General features: G+C 47.0%; 1 protein-coding gene and 1 pseudogene across 4 annotated transcripts in view; one reads left to right on the top strand and one right to left on the bottom strand.

The window, feature by feature from the left end:
* Positions 1–19,507, bottom strand: part of SPAG16 (sperm associated antigen 16) — a 1,801,610-nt gene that overhangs the window by 1,550,947 nt on the left and 231,156 nt on the right. For all 4 annotated transcript variants that reach the window (XM_063933150.1, XM_063933149.1, XM_063933151.1 and 1 more), the window contains one exon: positions 4,562–4,631. In XM_063933150.1, coding sequence (XP_063789220.1) covers positions 4,562–4,631 — 70 coding nt within the window. The remainder of the gene's footprint in view (positions 1–4,561; positions 4,632–19,507) is intronic.
* LOC134947327 (5S ribosomal RNA) lies at positions 1,763–1,881 on the top strand (annotated as a pseudogene).

Genomic DNA, 19,507 nt, shown 5'->3' with positions numbered 1-19,507 from the left:
ATTATAATGGGTTCTAAATATTATATATTTATATATAAATATATGGAAATAGGGGGGATAGGGATGCGGCGACTGGTGGTGTTCAACAGTAAATATAAATACAGGTATATATAAAAAAAATTCTAAGAGAGTGCAGGATGCAGAGAGCTGGAAATGATAAAAAAAATATATGATTTTAATTTACAAATAACACAAAATAAATAAGACAAATAGTAAAAGGCTAGAAACAAAAAACTGTTTTAAAACAGAGTGGATAAAAAAATCTAGGAGGTCAGACTTATCTCAGTGAGAACGGAGGTCAGTGAGGGAACCCAATGCGTTTCGTCCACTCAGGACTTCATCAAGGGCCCTTGATGAAGTCCTGAGCGGATGAAACGAGTTGGATTCTGAGCGGACGAAACGCGTCTGACCTCCTAGATTTTTTACCCACTCTGTTTTTAAAAAAAAATTGTTTCTAGCCTTTTACAATTTGTCTTATTCATCTTGTGTTATTTGTAAATTAAAATCATATATTTTTTATCATTTCCGGCTCTCTGCATCCTGCACTCTCGTAGAAATTTTTTATATATACCTGTATTTATGTTTACTGTTGAACACCACCAGTCGCCGCACCCCTATCCCCCCTATTTCCATACACATACTACAGTAGTATACCTATACTGCAATTTCTTAGGGGTTGGCTGAAGCCCTGATATTGGGTTTGTGTGTTACAGGTTTTTTGTATATAGTCATATATGAATAATTTTAGAACTAGAGTTACAGTATATCTCACAAGTTGCGCTGCACTCTATTTTTTCGTAAAAAATTGGGAATATATAGAAGAAGGTTTGAGGAGAAGAAATACCCCAAAGCAATCCTGGACAAAGCCATCACCAAAACAAGGAATCTGGAAAGGAAAAACCTGCTGATATACAAAGACAAGGCAGAAAAGAAGGAGGCGGTCTCTTTTATAACTACCTATAACAACCATGAACATGTAATCAGAAAATCATTAAGAAACCACTGGCCCATACTTCTTATGGATCCAATCCTTAAGGAGATCCTCCCGACCCAACCGGAACTCGTATTTCGGAAATCGAGAAACCTTAAAGATATCCTTGCACCCAGCATGTTACGGGAAATACCTCCTGAAGAGAACCAGCATACCTTACCCAGATGCATTGGGTCCTACAAATGCGGACATTGCAATATTTGCAAGGATCTCAACCCCAATAGAAAAACATTCAGTACTACGGACGGCACGCAGGAGTTTAAAATCAAAAAATTCATGAATTGCAACATCACATCAGTAATCTACTTAATAGAATGTACCTGTCATAAGAAATATGTAGGAAAGACTAAAAGAACTCTTAAAATTAGGATACAAGAGCATGTGAGGAGTATCAAGAACAAACTGGAAACTCCTCTACTCTATAGACATTTTAAAACTGAACATAATTCAAATCCGGAAGAGATGTCCTTCAAAGCCATCGAGCACGTGACCAGTGGAGACAGAGGTGGAGACCTGGCTAAGAAACTGTCCCAGAGAGAAATGTTCTGGATATTTCAACTAAAAACCTCACACCCTCTGGGCTTCAACGAAGGATATGAAATCGCACCCTTTCTTTGACAGAGGCATCGACGACCAAACAATTATGGATGTGTATAGTATACTCCTCTTCTTCTGTCGTCACCTTGCACTTTTATAAATCAGGTCCTAATATAAAATGTCAATTATTCCCAATAAAAACCTGTTACTGTGTGAATAAGTCATTTTGCCGAAAAATACAGTCACACCGCACTGGCACACGCCCAATCTCGTCCGATCTTGGAAGCTAAGCAGTGTTGGGCCCAATCAGTACCAAGTGGGTAACCACTTGAGAAGATTGGGTACTGTATAAGGGTAGACCAGCTAGCTCGTAACGGTGGCAATACAGGGAATATTGACATACAAATAATCCACTATTTGTATAGACACTATATCTTTATTCTTATTAAATTTTCATAACGCCTCTTGTAATTTAACCACAATCTTTTTGACACTCAATTCACTTATTTTAATGATCTAAGATCTTCACCGTATCTCTGAAAATACTCTCCTCACGTTACATTAATTTATCCTCACAATATCCCTAAAACTCTGCACCAGTCACTCAGTATTTTATCTATAACACCATACAGACACCTTATCACCATTCAGAAAATCCACTCTCTGCACTTATCTGAAAATCGTCCTATAATTAGTAATATTTAAATAGACATAGTATACTAATGCTGCATTAATAATGTACTAAATAGTAATTTTTAAAACACTGCAATTTATTGTTGAAAGTCCAGTAGTCGAAATTCTCACTAACCCAGATCGGGGTTTAAATATAATCCATCCTTTGGTCCATTAAGCATTAATTAGATCAAAGCAGTATGTTTAAGTAGTCTTCTTAAACTCATTCTATTTACAAATACTAATATGTGTGTTTGTTTTATTTGTTTGACCTGCTTCTGCACCTCAAACATAAAGCAGTGTCTGCGATCCAAAGGCTCCTCAAAGATGGCCGCCGTATGGATTAGAATCATAGCCCAAAAAAACCACTTCAAAGATGGCCACCGCATCCCGGTATATAAACCACACATCACTATGGAGATGCTGGGAACAGCTGAAACAAGGCATCACGCACCCGCCCAGCCGGAAGAAGGGCAGGGAGACGTCTACGCGCAACAGGAAGAATGGCAAAGCCACTTCATCACGAGGACGCTAGACCGGAAACAGCGCGAGGTGCGCATGCGCAATGAGACCCGGAGGACACAGGAAGTGGGGCGGAAGTGACGCGAAAAGCGTCCTGTCCGTTTTTACATGTTTATATATGATTTCTCCATGTATTTTGCTCGTTTTTCACATCACACACTATAATTGGGCTCACTATCAGTAGCCATATCTCGTATCTACATCTAAATTTAGTTTTGTGTTATAATTCTTAAAGATTAACACTAACAGGAAGTGATGTCATAAACACTCTTCCTTAATCAGTGCTGCTATAAATAAGAGTGTTTGTACACTAGTCCCTTACCCCTTGATGAAGTCTAAGGACGAAACGCGTTGGGTGTACCTCCACTGACTCTCCATCTTCAAAGAGATAAGCATCATTTTTATCATCCTGAAATTTTTTATCAGTATGAAATTGTTTTTACTGATTTTACATGATTTGGGATTCTAGCTAAATTATATACTCTATTTTTACCTGTTTATGTTTTTTAAAATCTCCTTTTTTTTACTGCATATCAAAAAAAATTTTTACCTACTTTTTTATCCCATCATTATGTTATAAATTGTATAAATAAATATATTGTTACCCTTTTTCTAAAACCGTATCCTGCTATATTCTTCATAGTTACTTAAATTGATAGACACTGTAAGTCGCTGGTACCCCTATTTCCCCCTCTTTTTCATATATATATATATATATATACATATATATATAAAAAACGCAGGTCCGGCTCTCCCTGTAATAAATATCCTGCGCTAGGTGCTTATACATAAAAGGATGTATGTAGATAGGCAGGTGTGTGTATATATATATATATATATATATATATATATATATATATATATATATATATATATATAAAACGCAGGTCCGGCTCTCCCTGTAATAAATATCCTGCGCTAGGTGCTCATACATAAAAGGATGTATGTAGATAGGCAGGTGTGCCACTCTTGGCGTCTGAGAAACTTAAATGGAGACATGCATGTTGAATGCCATTGAACACGCATATCTCCATTCAAGTTTCTCAGATGCCAGGAGTGCCACACCTGCCTATCTATATATAAATATATTATATTTAACCTATTAGAATTAATTTTGAATTATGTTGGTGGCATAGTGGAAATATAATTGGTGGGGCAGTGGGTGATAAAAAAACTTAATTGGCTCCCCCTTCTACAGCCCTGCCCATACACCCAGAAATGCCTCCCCAATGATAAAATATGTAAATAAGGTGCAATTCCAAAGATATCTTTCGTCTTTCAAATTGTTTGACAAATTGCTTAGTGTGTACACTCAATTTCGTTTATCAGGACTCCTGGAAGTTCAAGGGAAATTGTTCATCTTTCACATTGGTTATGTCTTCTAGTGTGTAGGGCCCTTAAGTACTTATGACTGGTATTATAATTGGTATAAAGTAGCAGATTAAAATACATATTTTAAGAAAAAGCACAAGTCGTAAAGCCAATGGCGTGCCAAACAGGGCTATGTGTGTATATAGACACATCTTTATTCGGGATGTAGTTGTGTGACCGGCGGTCAGGAGATACAGACGTCGGGATCCCACCCCCTAGCAATCCCAAGAGTCGGCATGCCGGCTAACAGGGACTATTTCCACTTGTCGGTGTCTGCAAGGGGTTTCGTTGCGCTCGCAACCCCCTCTCCCCCCCCAACCGAGCATCCCGGCATCGGTATGGTGACCGATGGTCTCCTGACCGCTGGCCACATATACCCAACCCCTTCATCCCTACATTACATTTGCCTTGTGTGTGATAGGCAGAAATAAATACATACATACAGTACAGTACATTAATAAAACATACCTTTTTTCACAGGGAGATCAACTCGGAGACCAGATTCTAAGTTCTTTATGGTGGCCTGTAGACCAGTCACCTGGAACAGAACAATCACATATAGAAAAGAGGATATTGAACAAAAAACACAATTGAAAAATGACACTTTATGAAACTGCAGTCTATCCGCTACACACACACACACACACACACACACACAACACACAACACACACACACACACACACACACCACTGCAGGCATCTGGCAGTGAGAGGAGTAAGAGAGGGGCACATACTTATAGTATACTGCAGAAGTGATTATGGTCATATTCTAATCTTGGCTCAGTTTGAATATCTCACTGTGCATCTAATTCATTATGAGGAGTATTTTCTAGGAATCAGATTCACAGCGAGGGGACTGAATGGTGGCTTGCCTTTAGCAAGAATGTATTATTATTGTGCTATTGAAAGTGATGTCTCTGAAAATGCATTAGTATACGAGAACAACAGGGTCACCGGTGTTTCAGAAAGGCATTTCTAACATCATTTTATTTTGCACAAACTTTGCATCAAAAATATTACAGGAAAACCTAGAAATATGTTGAGGCAAGAAGCAAAGCTTGGACTTTATACAAGTGTAATCAGCTGCACATGGGCCTGGCTGATCTGCTTAACCCTACACTGCAGGATGTCTTCTAGTGTGCTTTAACTGCAATGATGAGTGGAAAAAAATGTGCAATCATTTGAGGTGTGGTCATTTTTTGTGGCCCGAGGGAAGCAAGACAAATAGAGGGATAACAAGGGTGGAAATGTGACTGTGGTACCACCGTACTAGCGTTTGTGGACCCATGTACCTCTTCTGAATTGTATTGGGTCTCACTGTGTTGCACGTTGCTGCCGGGTGGAGGAAGGGGTCATGGGAGAATGTATTGCTACAGGGGAAAATGGATTAGTACAGGTATGGAGGTGGTTACTACAGAGGTGATGGGAGCAGGGCTGCCGGGCCACAATACTGAATGTGTTATTATACAGGTGTGGAGAGGGATATGCTCCTACAAAGGAGAGGGGGATATGCTCCTACAGAGGAGAGGGGGATATGCTGCTACAGAGGAGAGGGGGATATGCTGCTACAGAGGAGAGGGATATGCTCCTACAAAGGAGAGGGGGATATGCAGCTACAGAGGAGAGGGGGATATGCTACTACGGAGGAGAGGGGGATATGCTGCTACTGAGGAGAGGGGGATATGCTGCTACGGAGGAGAGGGGGATATGCTACTACGGAGGAGAGGGGGATATGCTGCTACAGAGGAGAGGGGGATATGCTGCTACAGAGGAGAGGGATATGCTCCTACAAAGGAGAGGGGGATATGCTACTACAGAGGAGAGGGGGATGTGCTGCTACAGAGGAGAGGGGGATATGCTGCTATGGAGGAGAGGGGGATATGCTGCTACAGAGGAGAGGGGGATATGCTACTACAGAGGAGAGGGGGATATGCTGCTACAGAGGAGAGGGATATGCTCCTACAAAGGAGAGGGGGATATGCTGCTACGGAGGAGAGGGGGATATGTTGCTACAGAGGAGAGGGGGATATGCTGCTACAGAGGAGAGGGGGATATGCTGCTACAGAGGAGAGGGGGATATGCTGCTACAGAGGAGAGGGGGATATGCTGCTACAGAGGAGAGGGGGATATGCTACTACGGAGGAGAGGGGGATATGCTGCTACGGAGGAGAGGGGGATATGCTACTACGGAGGAGAGGGGGATATACTACTACGGAGGAGAGGGGTATATGCTGCTACAGAGGAGAGGGGGATATGCTGCTACAGAGGAGAGGGGGATATGCTACTACAGAGGAGAGGGGGATATGCAGCTACAGAGGAGAGGGGGATATGCTACTACGGAGGAGAGGGGGATATGCTGCTACTGAGGAGAGGGGGATATGCTGCTACTGAGGAGAGGGGGATATGCTACTACGGAGGAAAGGGGGATATGCTACTACGGAGGAGAGGGGGATATGCTGCTACGGAGGAGAGGGGGATATGCTGCTACGGAGGAGAGGGGGATATGCTGCTACAGAGGAAAGGGGGATATGCTACTACGGAGGAAAGGGGGATATGCTACTACGGAGGAGAGGGGGATATGCTGCTACGGAGGAGAGGGGGATATGCTGCTACGGAGGAGAGGGGGATATGCTGCTACGGAGGAGAGGGGGATATGCTGCTACAGAGGAGAGGGATATGCTCCTACAAAGGAGAGGGGGATATGCTACTACAGAGGAGAGGGGGATATGCTGCTACAGAGGAGAGGGGGATATGCTGCTACGGAGGAGAGGGGGATATGCTGCTATGGGGGAGAGGGGGATATGCTGCTACAGAGGAGAGGGGGATATGCTGCTACGGAGGAGAGGGGGATATGCTGCTATGGGGGAGAGGGGGATATGCTGCTACAGAGGAGAGGGGGATATGCTGCTACGGAGGAGAGGGGGATATGCTGCTACGGGGGAGAGGGGGATATGCTGCTACAGAGAGGAGGGGGATATGCTCCTACAAAGTAGAGGGGGATATGCTACTACAGAGGAGAGGGCATAGGCAAACGCAGGGGGGGTTTCCGGTTGCACGGAAACCCCCCTTCTCTTGGCAAGTGCCTCAAATTATGACAACAATAGCAATGGTATATAACACGGTTACAAGAGCTGCAGCCACATTATGCAGTTTAAGGGACAGAACTGCTGCACATGCCCAATAGTAGCAGCTTCTCCTACCAAGATTGCTGTGTCTGTGGATCCTCAATCAGTGCACTGGACCAGAGAGTAGCTACTAGGAAGTAGAGACAGAAGCCTTACCATGAGGTGGGAGAATGTGTACTTAGAAAGTGCAGTACTGCTTCTGTTATGTTTTTATATTAATTTATTATGGTATGTTTAACCTTTTCCTGACCACTTATTATTTAAATGTTTGATACAGCCTACACCAGAGACCATCTATAGTTTAGATATTAATACTTTATTCCATACAGTATCCAGTATATAAAAAGACCAATGTTTACATTAATGTAGGGGGATATGCTGCTACAGAGGAGAGGGGGATATGCTGCTACAGAGGAGAGGGGGATATGCTACTACAGAGGAGAGGGGGATATGCTGCTACAGAGGAGAGGGGGATATGCTGCTACAGAGGAGAGGGGGATATGCTGCTACGGAGGAGAGGGGGATATGCTACTACAGAGGAGAGGGGGATATGCTACTACAGAGGAGAGGGGGATATGCTACTACAGAGGAGAGGGGGATATGCTACTACAGAGGAGAGTGTGGTATTCGTTTGACAGTGGAGAGAGTGGTATGTTGCTACAGACTGAGGGGTATATGCAATTGCCGGAAATCGCGGCAATTTTTCGCCTGTTTTTTAATTCGACACAATTCGACCGTCGAATTCCGGCAGGTGGGTGCCGGAATTCTACATATTCAATAAAAAACGGATTCGACAGTCCCGCTGTTGAAAAACGGCCGATTTGACGGATTTTGATTAGATTTTTAAAAATGTAAAAAAAACGGTAAAAAACCCGAAAAAAATTGCGTGGGGTCCCCCCTCCTAAGCATAACCAGCCTCCGGCTCTTTGAGCCGGTCCTGGTTGCCAAAATACGGGGGGGAAAATGACAGGGGATCCCCCGTATTTTAACAACCAGCACCGGGCTCTGCGCCTGGTGCTGGTGCAAAAAATACGGGGGACAAAAAGAGTAGGGGTCCCCCGTATTTTTTGGACCAGCACCGGGCTCCACTAGCTGGACAGATAATGGCACAGCCGGGGGTCACTTTTATACAGCGCCCTGCGGCCATGGCATTAAATACCCAACTAGTCACCCCTGGCCAGGGTACCCTGGAGGAGTGGGGACCCCTTCAATCAAGGGGTCCCCCCCCCAGCCACCCAAGGGCCAGGGGTGAAGCCCGAGGCTGTCCCCACCCATCCAAGGGCTGCGGATGGGGGGCTGATAGCCTTGAGTAAAATGAAAGAATATTGTTTTTTTCCAGAAGAACTACAAGTCCCAGCAAGCCTCCCCCGCAAGCTGGTACTTGGAGAACCACAAGTACCAGCATGCGGGTGGAAAAACGGGCCCGCTGGTACCTGTAGTTCTACTGGGGAAAAAAACCCAAATAAAAACAGGAGACACACACCGTGAAAGTAAAAGTTTATTATATACATGTCGACACATACATACTTACCTATGTTGACAGTCCGACACTGGCCACGCCCCCCTCGTCACTGAAGAATCCGGGGTATCTGTAAAAAAAATTCTACTCACCTAAATCAAGTGTCCAGATCTTTTTTAATAATCCTCGTACTTGGCAAAACAACAAAACAGCAAACCGAACCAAACGGACTGAAAGGGGTCCCATGTTTACACATGGAACCCCTTTTCCACGAATGCCGGGACCCCACGTGACTCCTGTCACAGAGGGTCCCTTCAGCCAATCAGCGAGCGCCACGTCGTGGCACTCTGCTGATTGGCTATGCGCGTCTGAGCTGTCAGACAGCGCATCGCAAAGCCTTACCATTATATTCAATGGTGGGAACTTTGCGGTCAGCGGTGAGGTCACTTAGCGGTCAGCGGCTGACCGCTAGTGACCTCACCGCTGACCGCAAAGTTCCCACCATTGAATATAATGGAGGAGCTTTGCGATGCGCTGTCTGCCAGCTCAGACGCACATAGGCAATCAGCAGAGTGCCAGGATGTGGCGCTCGCTGATTGCCTGAAGGGACCCTCTGTGACAGGAGTCACAGGGGGTGCCTGCATTCGGGGAAAGGGGTCCCATGTGTAAACATGGGACCCCTTTCAGTCCGCCTGGTCCGGGTGTTCGTTTTTTTATTTTGACAAGTATGTGGATTATAAAAAAAGATCCGGACTCTGCTTTTTGGTGAGTATAATTTTTTTTGCAGGTACCCCGGATTCTTCACTGACGAGGGGGTCGTGGACAGTGTTGGAGTGTCAACATAGGTAAGTATGTGTGTGTCGGCAGGTGTGAAATAAAGTTTTACTCTCACGGTGTGCGTGTCCTGTTTTTATTTGGGTATTTTTTTTCCAGTAGAACTACAGGTACCAGCGGGCCCGTTTTTCTCCCGCATGCTGGTACTTGTGGTTCTCCAAGTACCAGCTTGCGGGGGAGGCTTTTTGGTACTTGTAGTACTACTGGAAAAAACAATATTCTTTCATTTTTCAAAAGGCTATCAGCCCCCCATCCGCAGCCCTTGGATGGGGGGGGGACAGCCTCAGGCTTCACCCCTGGCCCTTGGGTGGCTGGAGGGGGGGACCCCTTGATTGAAGGGGTCCCCACTCCTCCAGGGTACCCCGGCCAGGGGTGACTAGTTGGATATTTAATGCCACGGCCGCAGGGCGCTGTATAAAAGTGACCCCCGGCTGTGGCATTATCTGTCCAGCTAGTGGAGCCCGGTATTTGCACCAGGACCAGAGCCCGGTGCTGGTTGTTAAAATACGGGGGATCCCCTGTCATTTTTTTCCCCGTATTTTGGCAACCAGGACCGGCTCAAAGCGCCCGAGGCTGGTTATGCTTAGGAGGGGGGACCCCACGCATTTTTTTTTCAGATTTTTACCATTCCATTAAAAAATAAGATTTTACTCACCGGTAAATCTATTTCTCGTAGTCCGTAGTGGATGCTGGGAACTCCGTAAGGACCATGGGGAATAGCGGCTCCGCAGGAGACTGGGCACAACTAAAGAAAGCTTTAGGACTACCTGGTGTGCACTGGCTCCTCCCACTATGACCCTCCTCCAGACCTCAGTTAGGATACTGTGCCCGGAAGAGCTGACACAATAAGGAAGGATTTTGAATCCCGGGTAAGACTCATACCAACCACACCAATCACACCGTATAACTCGTGATGCTATACCCAGTTAACAGTATGAATAACAACTGAGCCTCACCAACAGATGGCTCATAACAATAACCCTTTAGTTAAGCAATAACTATATACAAGTTTTGCAGACAATCCGCACTTGGGATGGGTGCCCAGCATCCACTACAGACTACGAGAAATAGATTTACCGGTGAGTAAAATATTATTTTCTCTGACGTCCTAGTGGATGCTGGGAACTCCGTAAGGACCATGGGGATTATACCAAAGCTCCCAAACGGGCGGGAGAGTGCGGATGACTCTGCAGCACTGAATGAGCAAACTCAAGGTCCTCCTTAGCCAGGGTATCAAACTTGTAGAATCTTGCAAAAGTGTTTGAACCCGACCAAGTAGCAGCTCGGCAAAGTTGTAAAGCAGAGACCCCTCGGGCAGCCGCCCAAGAAGAGCCCACTTTCCTCGTGGAATGGGCCTTTACAGATTTAGGAAGCGGCAGTCCAGCCGCAGAATGTGCAAGTTGAATCGTGCTACAGATCCAGCGAGCAATAGTCTGCTTAGAAGCAGGAGCACCCAGCTTGTTGGGTGCATACAGGATAAATAGCGAGTCAGTTTTTCTGACTCCAGCCGTCCTGGAAACATATATTTTCAGGGCCCTGACTACGTCCAGCAACTTGGAGTCCTCCAAGTCCCGAGTAGCTGCAGGCACCACAATAGGTTGGTTAACATGAAAAGCTGATACCACCTTAGGAAGGAATTGGGAACGCGTCCTCAATTCCGCCCTATCCACATGAAAAATCAGATAAGGGCTTTTGCATGACAAAGCCGCCAATTCTGATACACGCCTGGCCGACGCCAAGGCCAACAGCATGACCACTTTCCACGTGAGGTATTTTAGCTCCACGGTTTTAAGTGGCTCAAACCAATGCGACTTCAGGAAATCCAACACCACGTTGAGATCCCACGGTGCCACTGGAGGCACAAACGGGGGCTGAATATTCAGCACTCCCTTAACAAAAGTCTGAACTTCAGGCAGTGAAGTCAGTTCTTTTTGGAAGAAAATGGACAGAGCCGAAATCTGGACCTTAATGGAACCCAATTTTAGGCCCATAGACACTCCTGACTGTAGGAAGTGCAGAAAACGACCCAGTTGAAATTCCTCCGTTGGGGCCTTTCTGGCCTCACACCAAGCAACATATTTTCGCCAAATACGGTGATAATGTGTTACGGTCACATCTTTCCTCGCCTTAATCAGCGTAGGAATGACTTCCTCCGGAATGCCTTTTTCCTTTAGGATCCGGTGTTCAACCGCCATGCCGTCAAACGCAGCCGCGGTAAGTCTTGGAACAGACAGGGTCCCTGCTGCAGCAGGTCCTGTCTGAGCGGCAGAGGCCATGGGTCCTCTGAGATCATTTCTTGAAGTTCTGGGTACCAAGATCTTCTTGGTCAATCCGGAACCACGAGTATAGTTCGTACTCCTCTCTTTCTTATTATTCTCAGTACCTTGGGTATGAGAGGCAGAGGAGGGAACACATACACCGACTGGTACACCCACGGTGTTACCAGAGCGTCCACAGCTATCGCCTGAGGGTCCCTTGACCTGGCGCAATATCTTTTTAGCTTTTTGTTGAGGCGGGACGCCATCATGTCCACCTGTGGCCTTTCCCACTGGTGTACAATCATTTGGAAGACTTCTGGATGAAGTCCCCACTCTCCCGGGTGGAGGTCGTGCCTGCTGAGGAAGTCTGCTTCCCAGTTGTCCACTCCCGGAATGAACACTGCTGACAGTGCTAACACGTGATTCTCCGCCCAACGGAGAATCCTTGTGGCTTCTGCCATCGCCATCCTGCTTCTTGTGCCGCCCTGTTTACATGGGCGACCACCGTGATGTTGTCTGACTGAATCAGTACCGGCTGGTGTTGAAGCAGGGGCCTTGCCTGACTTAGGGCATTGTAAATGGCCCTTAGTTCCAGAATATTTATGTGTAGGGCAGTCTCCTGACTTGACCATAGTCCTTGGAAATTTCTTCCCTGAGTGACTGCCCTCCAGCCTCGAAGGCTGGCATCCGAGGTCACTAGGACCCAGTCCTGTATGCCGAATCTGCGGCCCTCTAGAAGATGAGCACTCTGCAGCCACCACAGTAGAGACACCCTGGCCCTTGGGGACAAGGTTATCAGCCAATGCATCTGAAGATGCGATCCGGACCACTTGTCCAGCAGATCCCACTGAAAGATCCTTGCATGGAACCTGCCGAATGGAATTGCTTCGTAAGAAGCTACCATCTTTCCCAGGACTCGCGTGCAGTGATGCACCGACACCTGTTTTGGTTTTAGGAGGTCTCTTACAAGAGATGACAACTCCCTGGCCTTCTCCTCCGGGAGAAACACTTTTTTCTGTTCTGTGTCCAGAACCATCCCCAGGAACAGTAGACGCGTTGTAGGAACCAGCTGCGACTTCGGGATATTCAGGATCCAGCCGTGCTGTTGTAGCACTGTCTGAGCTAGTGCTATTCCGATCAACAACTGTTCCCTGGACCTCGCCTTTATAAGGAGATCGTCCAAGTACGGGATAATTATGACTCCCTTTTTTCGAAGGAGTATCATCATTTCTGCCATTACCTTGGTAAATACCCTCGGAGCCGTGGATAGACCAAACGGCAACGTCTGGAATTAGTAATGACAGTCCTGTACCACAAATCTGAGGTACTCCTGGTGAGGAGGGTAAATGGGGACATGCAGGTAAGCATCCTTGATGTCCAGTGATACCATGTAATCCCCCTCGTCCAGGCTCGCAATAACCGCTCTGAGCGATTCCATTTTGAACTTGAACCTTCTTATGTAAGTGTTCAGTGATTTTAGATTTAAAATGGGTCTCACCGAACCGTCCGGTTTCGGTACCACAAACAACATGGAATAATAACCCCTTCCCTGTTGCAGGAGGGGTACCTTGATTATCACCTGCTGAGAGTACAGCTTGTGAATTGCCTCCAGCACTGCCTCCCTGTCTAAGGGAGTTGTTGGCAAAGCTGATTTAAGAAAACGGCGAGGGGGAGACGTCTGGAATTCCAGCTTGTAACCCTGAGATACCACTTGTAGAATCCAGGGATCTACCTGTGAGCGAGCCCACTGGTCGCTGAAGTTCCGGAGACAGGCCCCCACCGCACCTGGCTCCGCCTGTGGAACCCCTCATGCGGGGACTTAGAGGAAGCGGGAGAGGGCTTTTGCTCCTGGGAACTGGCTGTATGGTGCAGTTTTTTCCACCTGCCTCTGCCTCTGGGCAGAAAGGACGCGCCTTTAACCCGCTTGCCTTTCTGTGGCCGAAAGGACTGTACCTGATAATACGGTGCTTTCTTTGGCTGTGAGGGAACATGGGGTAAAAATGTCGACTTTCCAGCAGTTGCTGTGGAGACGAGGTCCGAGAGACCCTCCCCAAACAATTCCTCACCTTTGTAAGGCAAAACTCTATGTTTAGCAATATAGTGTCCCTGTCCAGGGTATCAATGTTATCAGACAGGGAATCTGACCACGCGGCTGCAGCACTGCACATCCATGCTGAAGCAATAGCCGGTCGCAGTATAAAACCTGAGTGTGTATACACAGACTTCAGGATAGCCTCCTGCTTTCTATCTACAGGCTCCTTTAGGGCGGCCGTATCCGGAGACGGTAGTGCCACCTTTTTTGACAAGCGTGTGAGCGCTTTATCCACCCTAGGGGATGTCTCCCAACGTGACCTACCCTCTGGCGGGAAAGGGTACGCCATTAGTAATCTTTTAGAAATCACCAGTTTCTTATCGTGGGAAGCCCACGCTTCATCACACACGTCATTCAACTCATCAGATGGGGGAAAAACCACTGGTTGCTTTTTCTCCCCAAACATAATACCCTTTTTTGTGGTACCAGGGTTAAGATCAGAAATGTGCAACACATCTTTCATTGCCGTAATCATGTAACGGATGGCCCTATTGGAATGTACCGTGGTCTCACCGTCGTCGACACTGGAGTCAGTATCCGTGTCGACGTCTGTATCTGCCATCTGCGGCAGCGGGCGTTTTAGGGCCCCCGATGGCTTTTGAGATGCCTGGGCAGGCACGGGCTGAGAAGCCGGCTGTCCCACATCTGTCATGTCGTCAAACCTTTTGTGTAAGGAGTTGACACTGTCACGTACTTCCTTCCACATATCCATCCACTCAGGTGTCGACACCGCAGGGGGTGACATCACATTTATAGGCACCTGCTCCGCCTCCACATAAGCCTCCTCATCAAACATGTCGACACAGCCGTACCGACACACCGCACACACACAGGGAATGCTCTGACTGAGGACAGGACCCCAGAAAGCCCTTTGGGGAGACAGAGAGAGAGAGTATGCCAGCACACACCAGAGCGCTATATAATGCCGGGATTTACACTACTCACAGTGATTTCCCTTATAGCTGCTTATTACACAGAATTGCGCCTAAATTTAGTGCCCCCCCTCTCTTTTTTACCCTTATGTAGTCTGAAACTGCAGGGGAGGAGAGCCTGGGAGCGATCCTTCCAGCGGAGCTGTGAGAGGAAATGGCGCCAGTGTGCTGAGGGAGATAGCCCCGCCCCTTTTCGGCGGACTTCTCCCGCTTTTATTAAATTAATGTGGCAGGGGTATTTTACACATATATAGCCTAGTAAGCTATATTATGTGTGTTTGCCACCTGTAAGGTACTCAAATTGCTGCCCAGGGCGCCCCCCCCCCAGCGCCCTGCACCCATAGTGACCCATAGTGACCCATAGTGTGTGGTGTGCACAGGGAGCAATGGCGCACAGCTGCAGTGCTGTGCGCTACCTTAATGAAGACAGGAGTCTTCAGCCGCCGATTTTGAGGAAGATCTTCTTGCTTCTGGCTCTGCAAGGGGGACGGCGGCGCGGCTCCGGGACCGGACGATCATGGACGGGCCCAGTGTTCGATCCCTCTGGAGCTAATGGTGTCCAGTAGCCTAAGAAGCCCAAGCTAGCTGCAAGCAGGTAGGTTCGCTTCTCTCCCCTAAGTCCCTCGTAGCAGTGAGTCTGTTGCCAGCAGATCTCACTGAAAATAAAAAACCTAAAATATACTTTCTTTTTCTAGGAGCTCAGGAGAGCCCCTAGTGTGCATCCAGCTCAGCCGGGCACAAAATTCTAACTGAGGTCTGGAGGAGGGTCATAGTGGGAGGAGCAAGTGCACACCAGGTAGTCCTAAAGCTTTCTTTAGTTGTGCCCAGTCTCCTGCGGAGCCGCTATTCCCCATCGTCCTTACGGAGTACTAGGACGTCAGAGAAATAATAATAATAATAATAATAATATTTTTAAAAATATATAAATAATACTTGTGCCTCCAAAATAGACAAACCAAGTACCTAATCCCTTCTAATATAAATAGATATGCTATTACCAATAAAAAAAACACAAAAAAAAACAACATGTTTTTAAATTTTTTTATTAGATTCCGCCAGCAAAGTGTGGCGAATTGAAAATGACGAATTTGCTGTCTAAAAGCACTGTTGTCGAATTTACAATCTTCAATTGAATATACTTTTGTCGAATTGCCGCATTTGTACCATTGCAGAAATGTCGAATTTGACAAATGTCGAATTTCAAAAATAAGATTTTACTCACCGGTAAATCTATTTCTCGTAGTCCGTAGTGGATGCTGGGAACTCCGTAAGGACCATGGGGAATAGCGGCTCCGCAGGAGGAGACTGGGCACAACTAAAGAAAGCTTTAGGTCACCTGGTGTGCACTGGCTCCTCCCACTATGACCCTCCTCCAAGCCTCAGTTAGGACACTGTGCCCGGACGAGCCGACATAATAAGGAAGGATTTTGAATCCCGGGTAAGACTCATACCAGCCACACCAATCACACCGTATAACTCGTGATACTATACCCAGTTAACAGTATGAATATAACTGAGCCTCTCAACAGATGGCTCAACAATAACCCTTTAGTTAGGCAATAACTATATACAAGTATTGCAGACAATCCGCACTTGGGATGGGCGCCCAGCATCCACTACGGACTACGAGAAATAGATTTACCGGTGAGTAAAATCTTATTTTCTCTGACGTCCTAGTGGATGCTGGGAACTCCGTAAGGACCATGGGGATTATACCAAAGCTCCCAAACGGGCGGGAGAGTGCGGATGACTCTGCAGCACCGAATGAGAGAACTCCAGGTCCTCCTCAGCCAGGGTATCAATTTTGTAGAATTTAGCAAACGTGTTTGCCCCTGACCAAGTTGCAGCTCGGCAAAGTTGGAAAGCCGAGACCCCTCGGGCAGCTGCCCAAGATGAGCCCACCTTCCTTGTGGAATGGGCTTTTACAGATTTTGGCTGCGGTAGTCCAGCCGCAGAATGCGCCAGCTGAATTGTGCTACAAATCCAGCGAGCAATAGTCTGCTTAGAAGCAGGAGCACCCAGTTTGCTGGGTGCATACAGGATAAACAGCGAGTCAGTTCTCCTGACTCTAGCCGTCCTGGAAACATAATTTTTCAAGGGCCTGACTACGTCCAGTAACTTGGAATCCTCCAAGTCCCTAGTAGCCGCAGGCACTACAATAGTTGGTTCAAGTGAAAAGCTGATATCACCTTAGGGAGAAACTGGGGACGAGTCCTCAATTCTGCCCTATCCATATGGAAAATCAGATAAGGACTTTTATATGACAAAGCCGCCAATTCTGATACACGCCTGGCCGAAGCCAAGGCCAATAACATGACCACTTTCCGCGTGAGATATTTTAGATCCACGGTTTTTAGTGGCTCACACCAGTGTGATTTTAAGAAACTCAACACCACGTTGAGAACCCAAGGTGCCACTGGAGGCACAACCGGGGGCTGAATATGCAGCACTCCTTTTACAATGTCTGAACTTCAGGTACTGAAGCTAGTTCTTTTTGGAAGAAAATCGACAGAGCCGAGATCTGTACCTTAATGGAGCCTAATTTTAGGCCCATAGACACTCCTGCTTGTAGGAAATGCAGAAATCGACCTAGTTGAAATTCCTCTGTTGGGGCCTTTTTGGCCTCACACCAAGCAACATATTTTCGCCATATGCGGTGATAATGTTTTGCAGTTACATCTTTCCTGGCTTGAATCAGCGTAGGAATGACTTCCTCCGGAATGCCCTTTTCCTTTAGGATCCGGCGTTCAACCGCCATGCCGTCAAAACGTAGCCGCGGTAAGTCTTGGAACAGACAGGGCCCCTGCTGCCGCAGGTCTTGTCTGAGCGGCAGAGGCCATGGGTCCTCTGATATAATTTCTTGGAGTTCTGGGTACCAAGCTCTTCTTGGCCAATCCGGAACCACGAGTATCGTTCTTACTCCTCGCCTTCCTATTATTCTCAGTACCTTTTGTATGAGAGGCAGAGGGAGGAACACATAAACCGACTGGTACACCCACGGTGTTACCAGAGCGTCCACAGCTATCGCCTGAGGGTCCTTTGACCTGGCGCAATATCTTTTATAGCTTTTTGTTGAGGCGGGACGCCATCATGTCCACCTGTGGCCTTTCCCAATGGTGTACAATCCTTTGGAAGACTTCTGGATGAAATCCCCACTCTCCCGGGTGGAGGTCGTGTCCGCTGAGAAGATCTGCTTCCCAGTCGTCCACTCCGGGAATGAACACTGCTGACAGTGTTAACACATGATTTTCCGCCCATCGGAGAATCCTTGTGGCTTCTGCCATCGCCATCCTGCTTCTTGTGCCGCCCCGTTGGTTTACATGGGCGACTGCCGTGATGTTGTCTGATTGGATCAGTACTGGCTGGTTTTGAAGCAGAGGCCTTGCCTAACTCAGGGCATTGTAAATGGCCCTCAGTTCCAGAATATTTATGTGTAGGAAAGTCACTTGACTTGACCAAAGTCCCTGGAAGTTTTTTCCCTGTGTGACTGCCCCCCAGCCTCAAAGGCTGGCATCCATGGTCACTAGGACCTAGTCCTGTATGCCGAACCTGCGGCCCTCTTGCATGGAACCTGCCGAATGGGATTGCTTCGTAGGAAGCTACCATTTTTTCCCAGGACTCGCGTGCAATGATGCACCGATACCTGTTTTTGCTTCAGGAGGTCTCTGACTAGAGATGACAGTTCCTTGGCTTTCTCCTCCGGGAGAAACACTTATTTCTGTTCTGTGTCCAGAACCATCCCCAGGAACAGTAGACGTGTCGTAGGAACCAGCTGTGACTTTGGACTGTTTAGAATCCAACCGTGCTGTGGTAGCACTTTCCAAAATAGTGCTACCCCGACTAGCAATTGCTCCTTGGACCTTGCCCTTATAAGGATATTGTCCAAGTACGGGATAATTAAAACTCCCTTTTTTCGAAGGAGTATCGTCATTTTGGCCATTACCTTGGTAAACACCCTCGGTGCCATGTACAGTCCAAACGGCAGTGTCTGGACTTGGTAATGGTAATCCTGTACCACAAATCTGAGGTACTCCTGGCGAGGATGGTAAATGGGGACATGCAGGTAAGCATCCTTGATGTCCCGGGATCCCATGTAATCCCCCTCGTCCAGGCTTGCAATAACCGCCCTGAGCGATTCCATCTTGAACTTGAATTTTTTTATGTATGTGTTCAAGGATTTTAAATATAAAATGGGTCACACCGAACCATGCGGTTTCGGTACCCCAAACTGAGTATTACCTGCTGGGAATACAGCTTATTAATTGCCTCTAGCGCAGCCTCCCTGCCTGAGGGAGTTGTCGGCAAGGCATATTTGAGGAAACGGCGGGGGGGAGACATCTCGAATTCCAGCTTGTACCCCTGAAATACTACTTGAATGAAACAGGGATCCACCTGTGAGCGAGCCCACTGATCGCTGAAATTTTTGAGACGGCCCCCCACCGTACCTGGCTACACCTGTGGAGCCCCCGCGTCATGCTGTGGACTCAGAGGAAGCGAGAGAAGAATTTTGATTCTGGGAACAGGCTGACTGGTGCAGCTTTTTCCCTCTCCCCATGTCTCTGTACAGAAAGGAAGCGCCTTTGACCCGCTTGCTTTTCTGAAGCCGAAAGGACTGTACCTGATAATACAGTGCTTTCTTAGTCTGTGAGGAAACCTGAGGTAATGGATACGAGGTCCCAGAGACCATCCCCAAATAATTCCTCACCCTTATAA

This window comes from Pseudophryne corroboree, chromosome 7 (genome assembly GCF_028390025.1).
Source record: "Pseudophryne corroboree isolate aPseCor3 chromosome 7, aPseCor3.hap2, whole genome shotgun sequence".
NCBI lineage: Eukaryota > Metazoa > Chordata > Amphibia > Anura > Myobatrachidae > Pseudophryne > Pseudophryne corroboree.
Note: the sequence above shows the minus strand (reverse complement) of the source record. Positions and strands in the feature narration are given on the sequence as shown.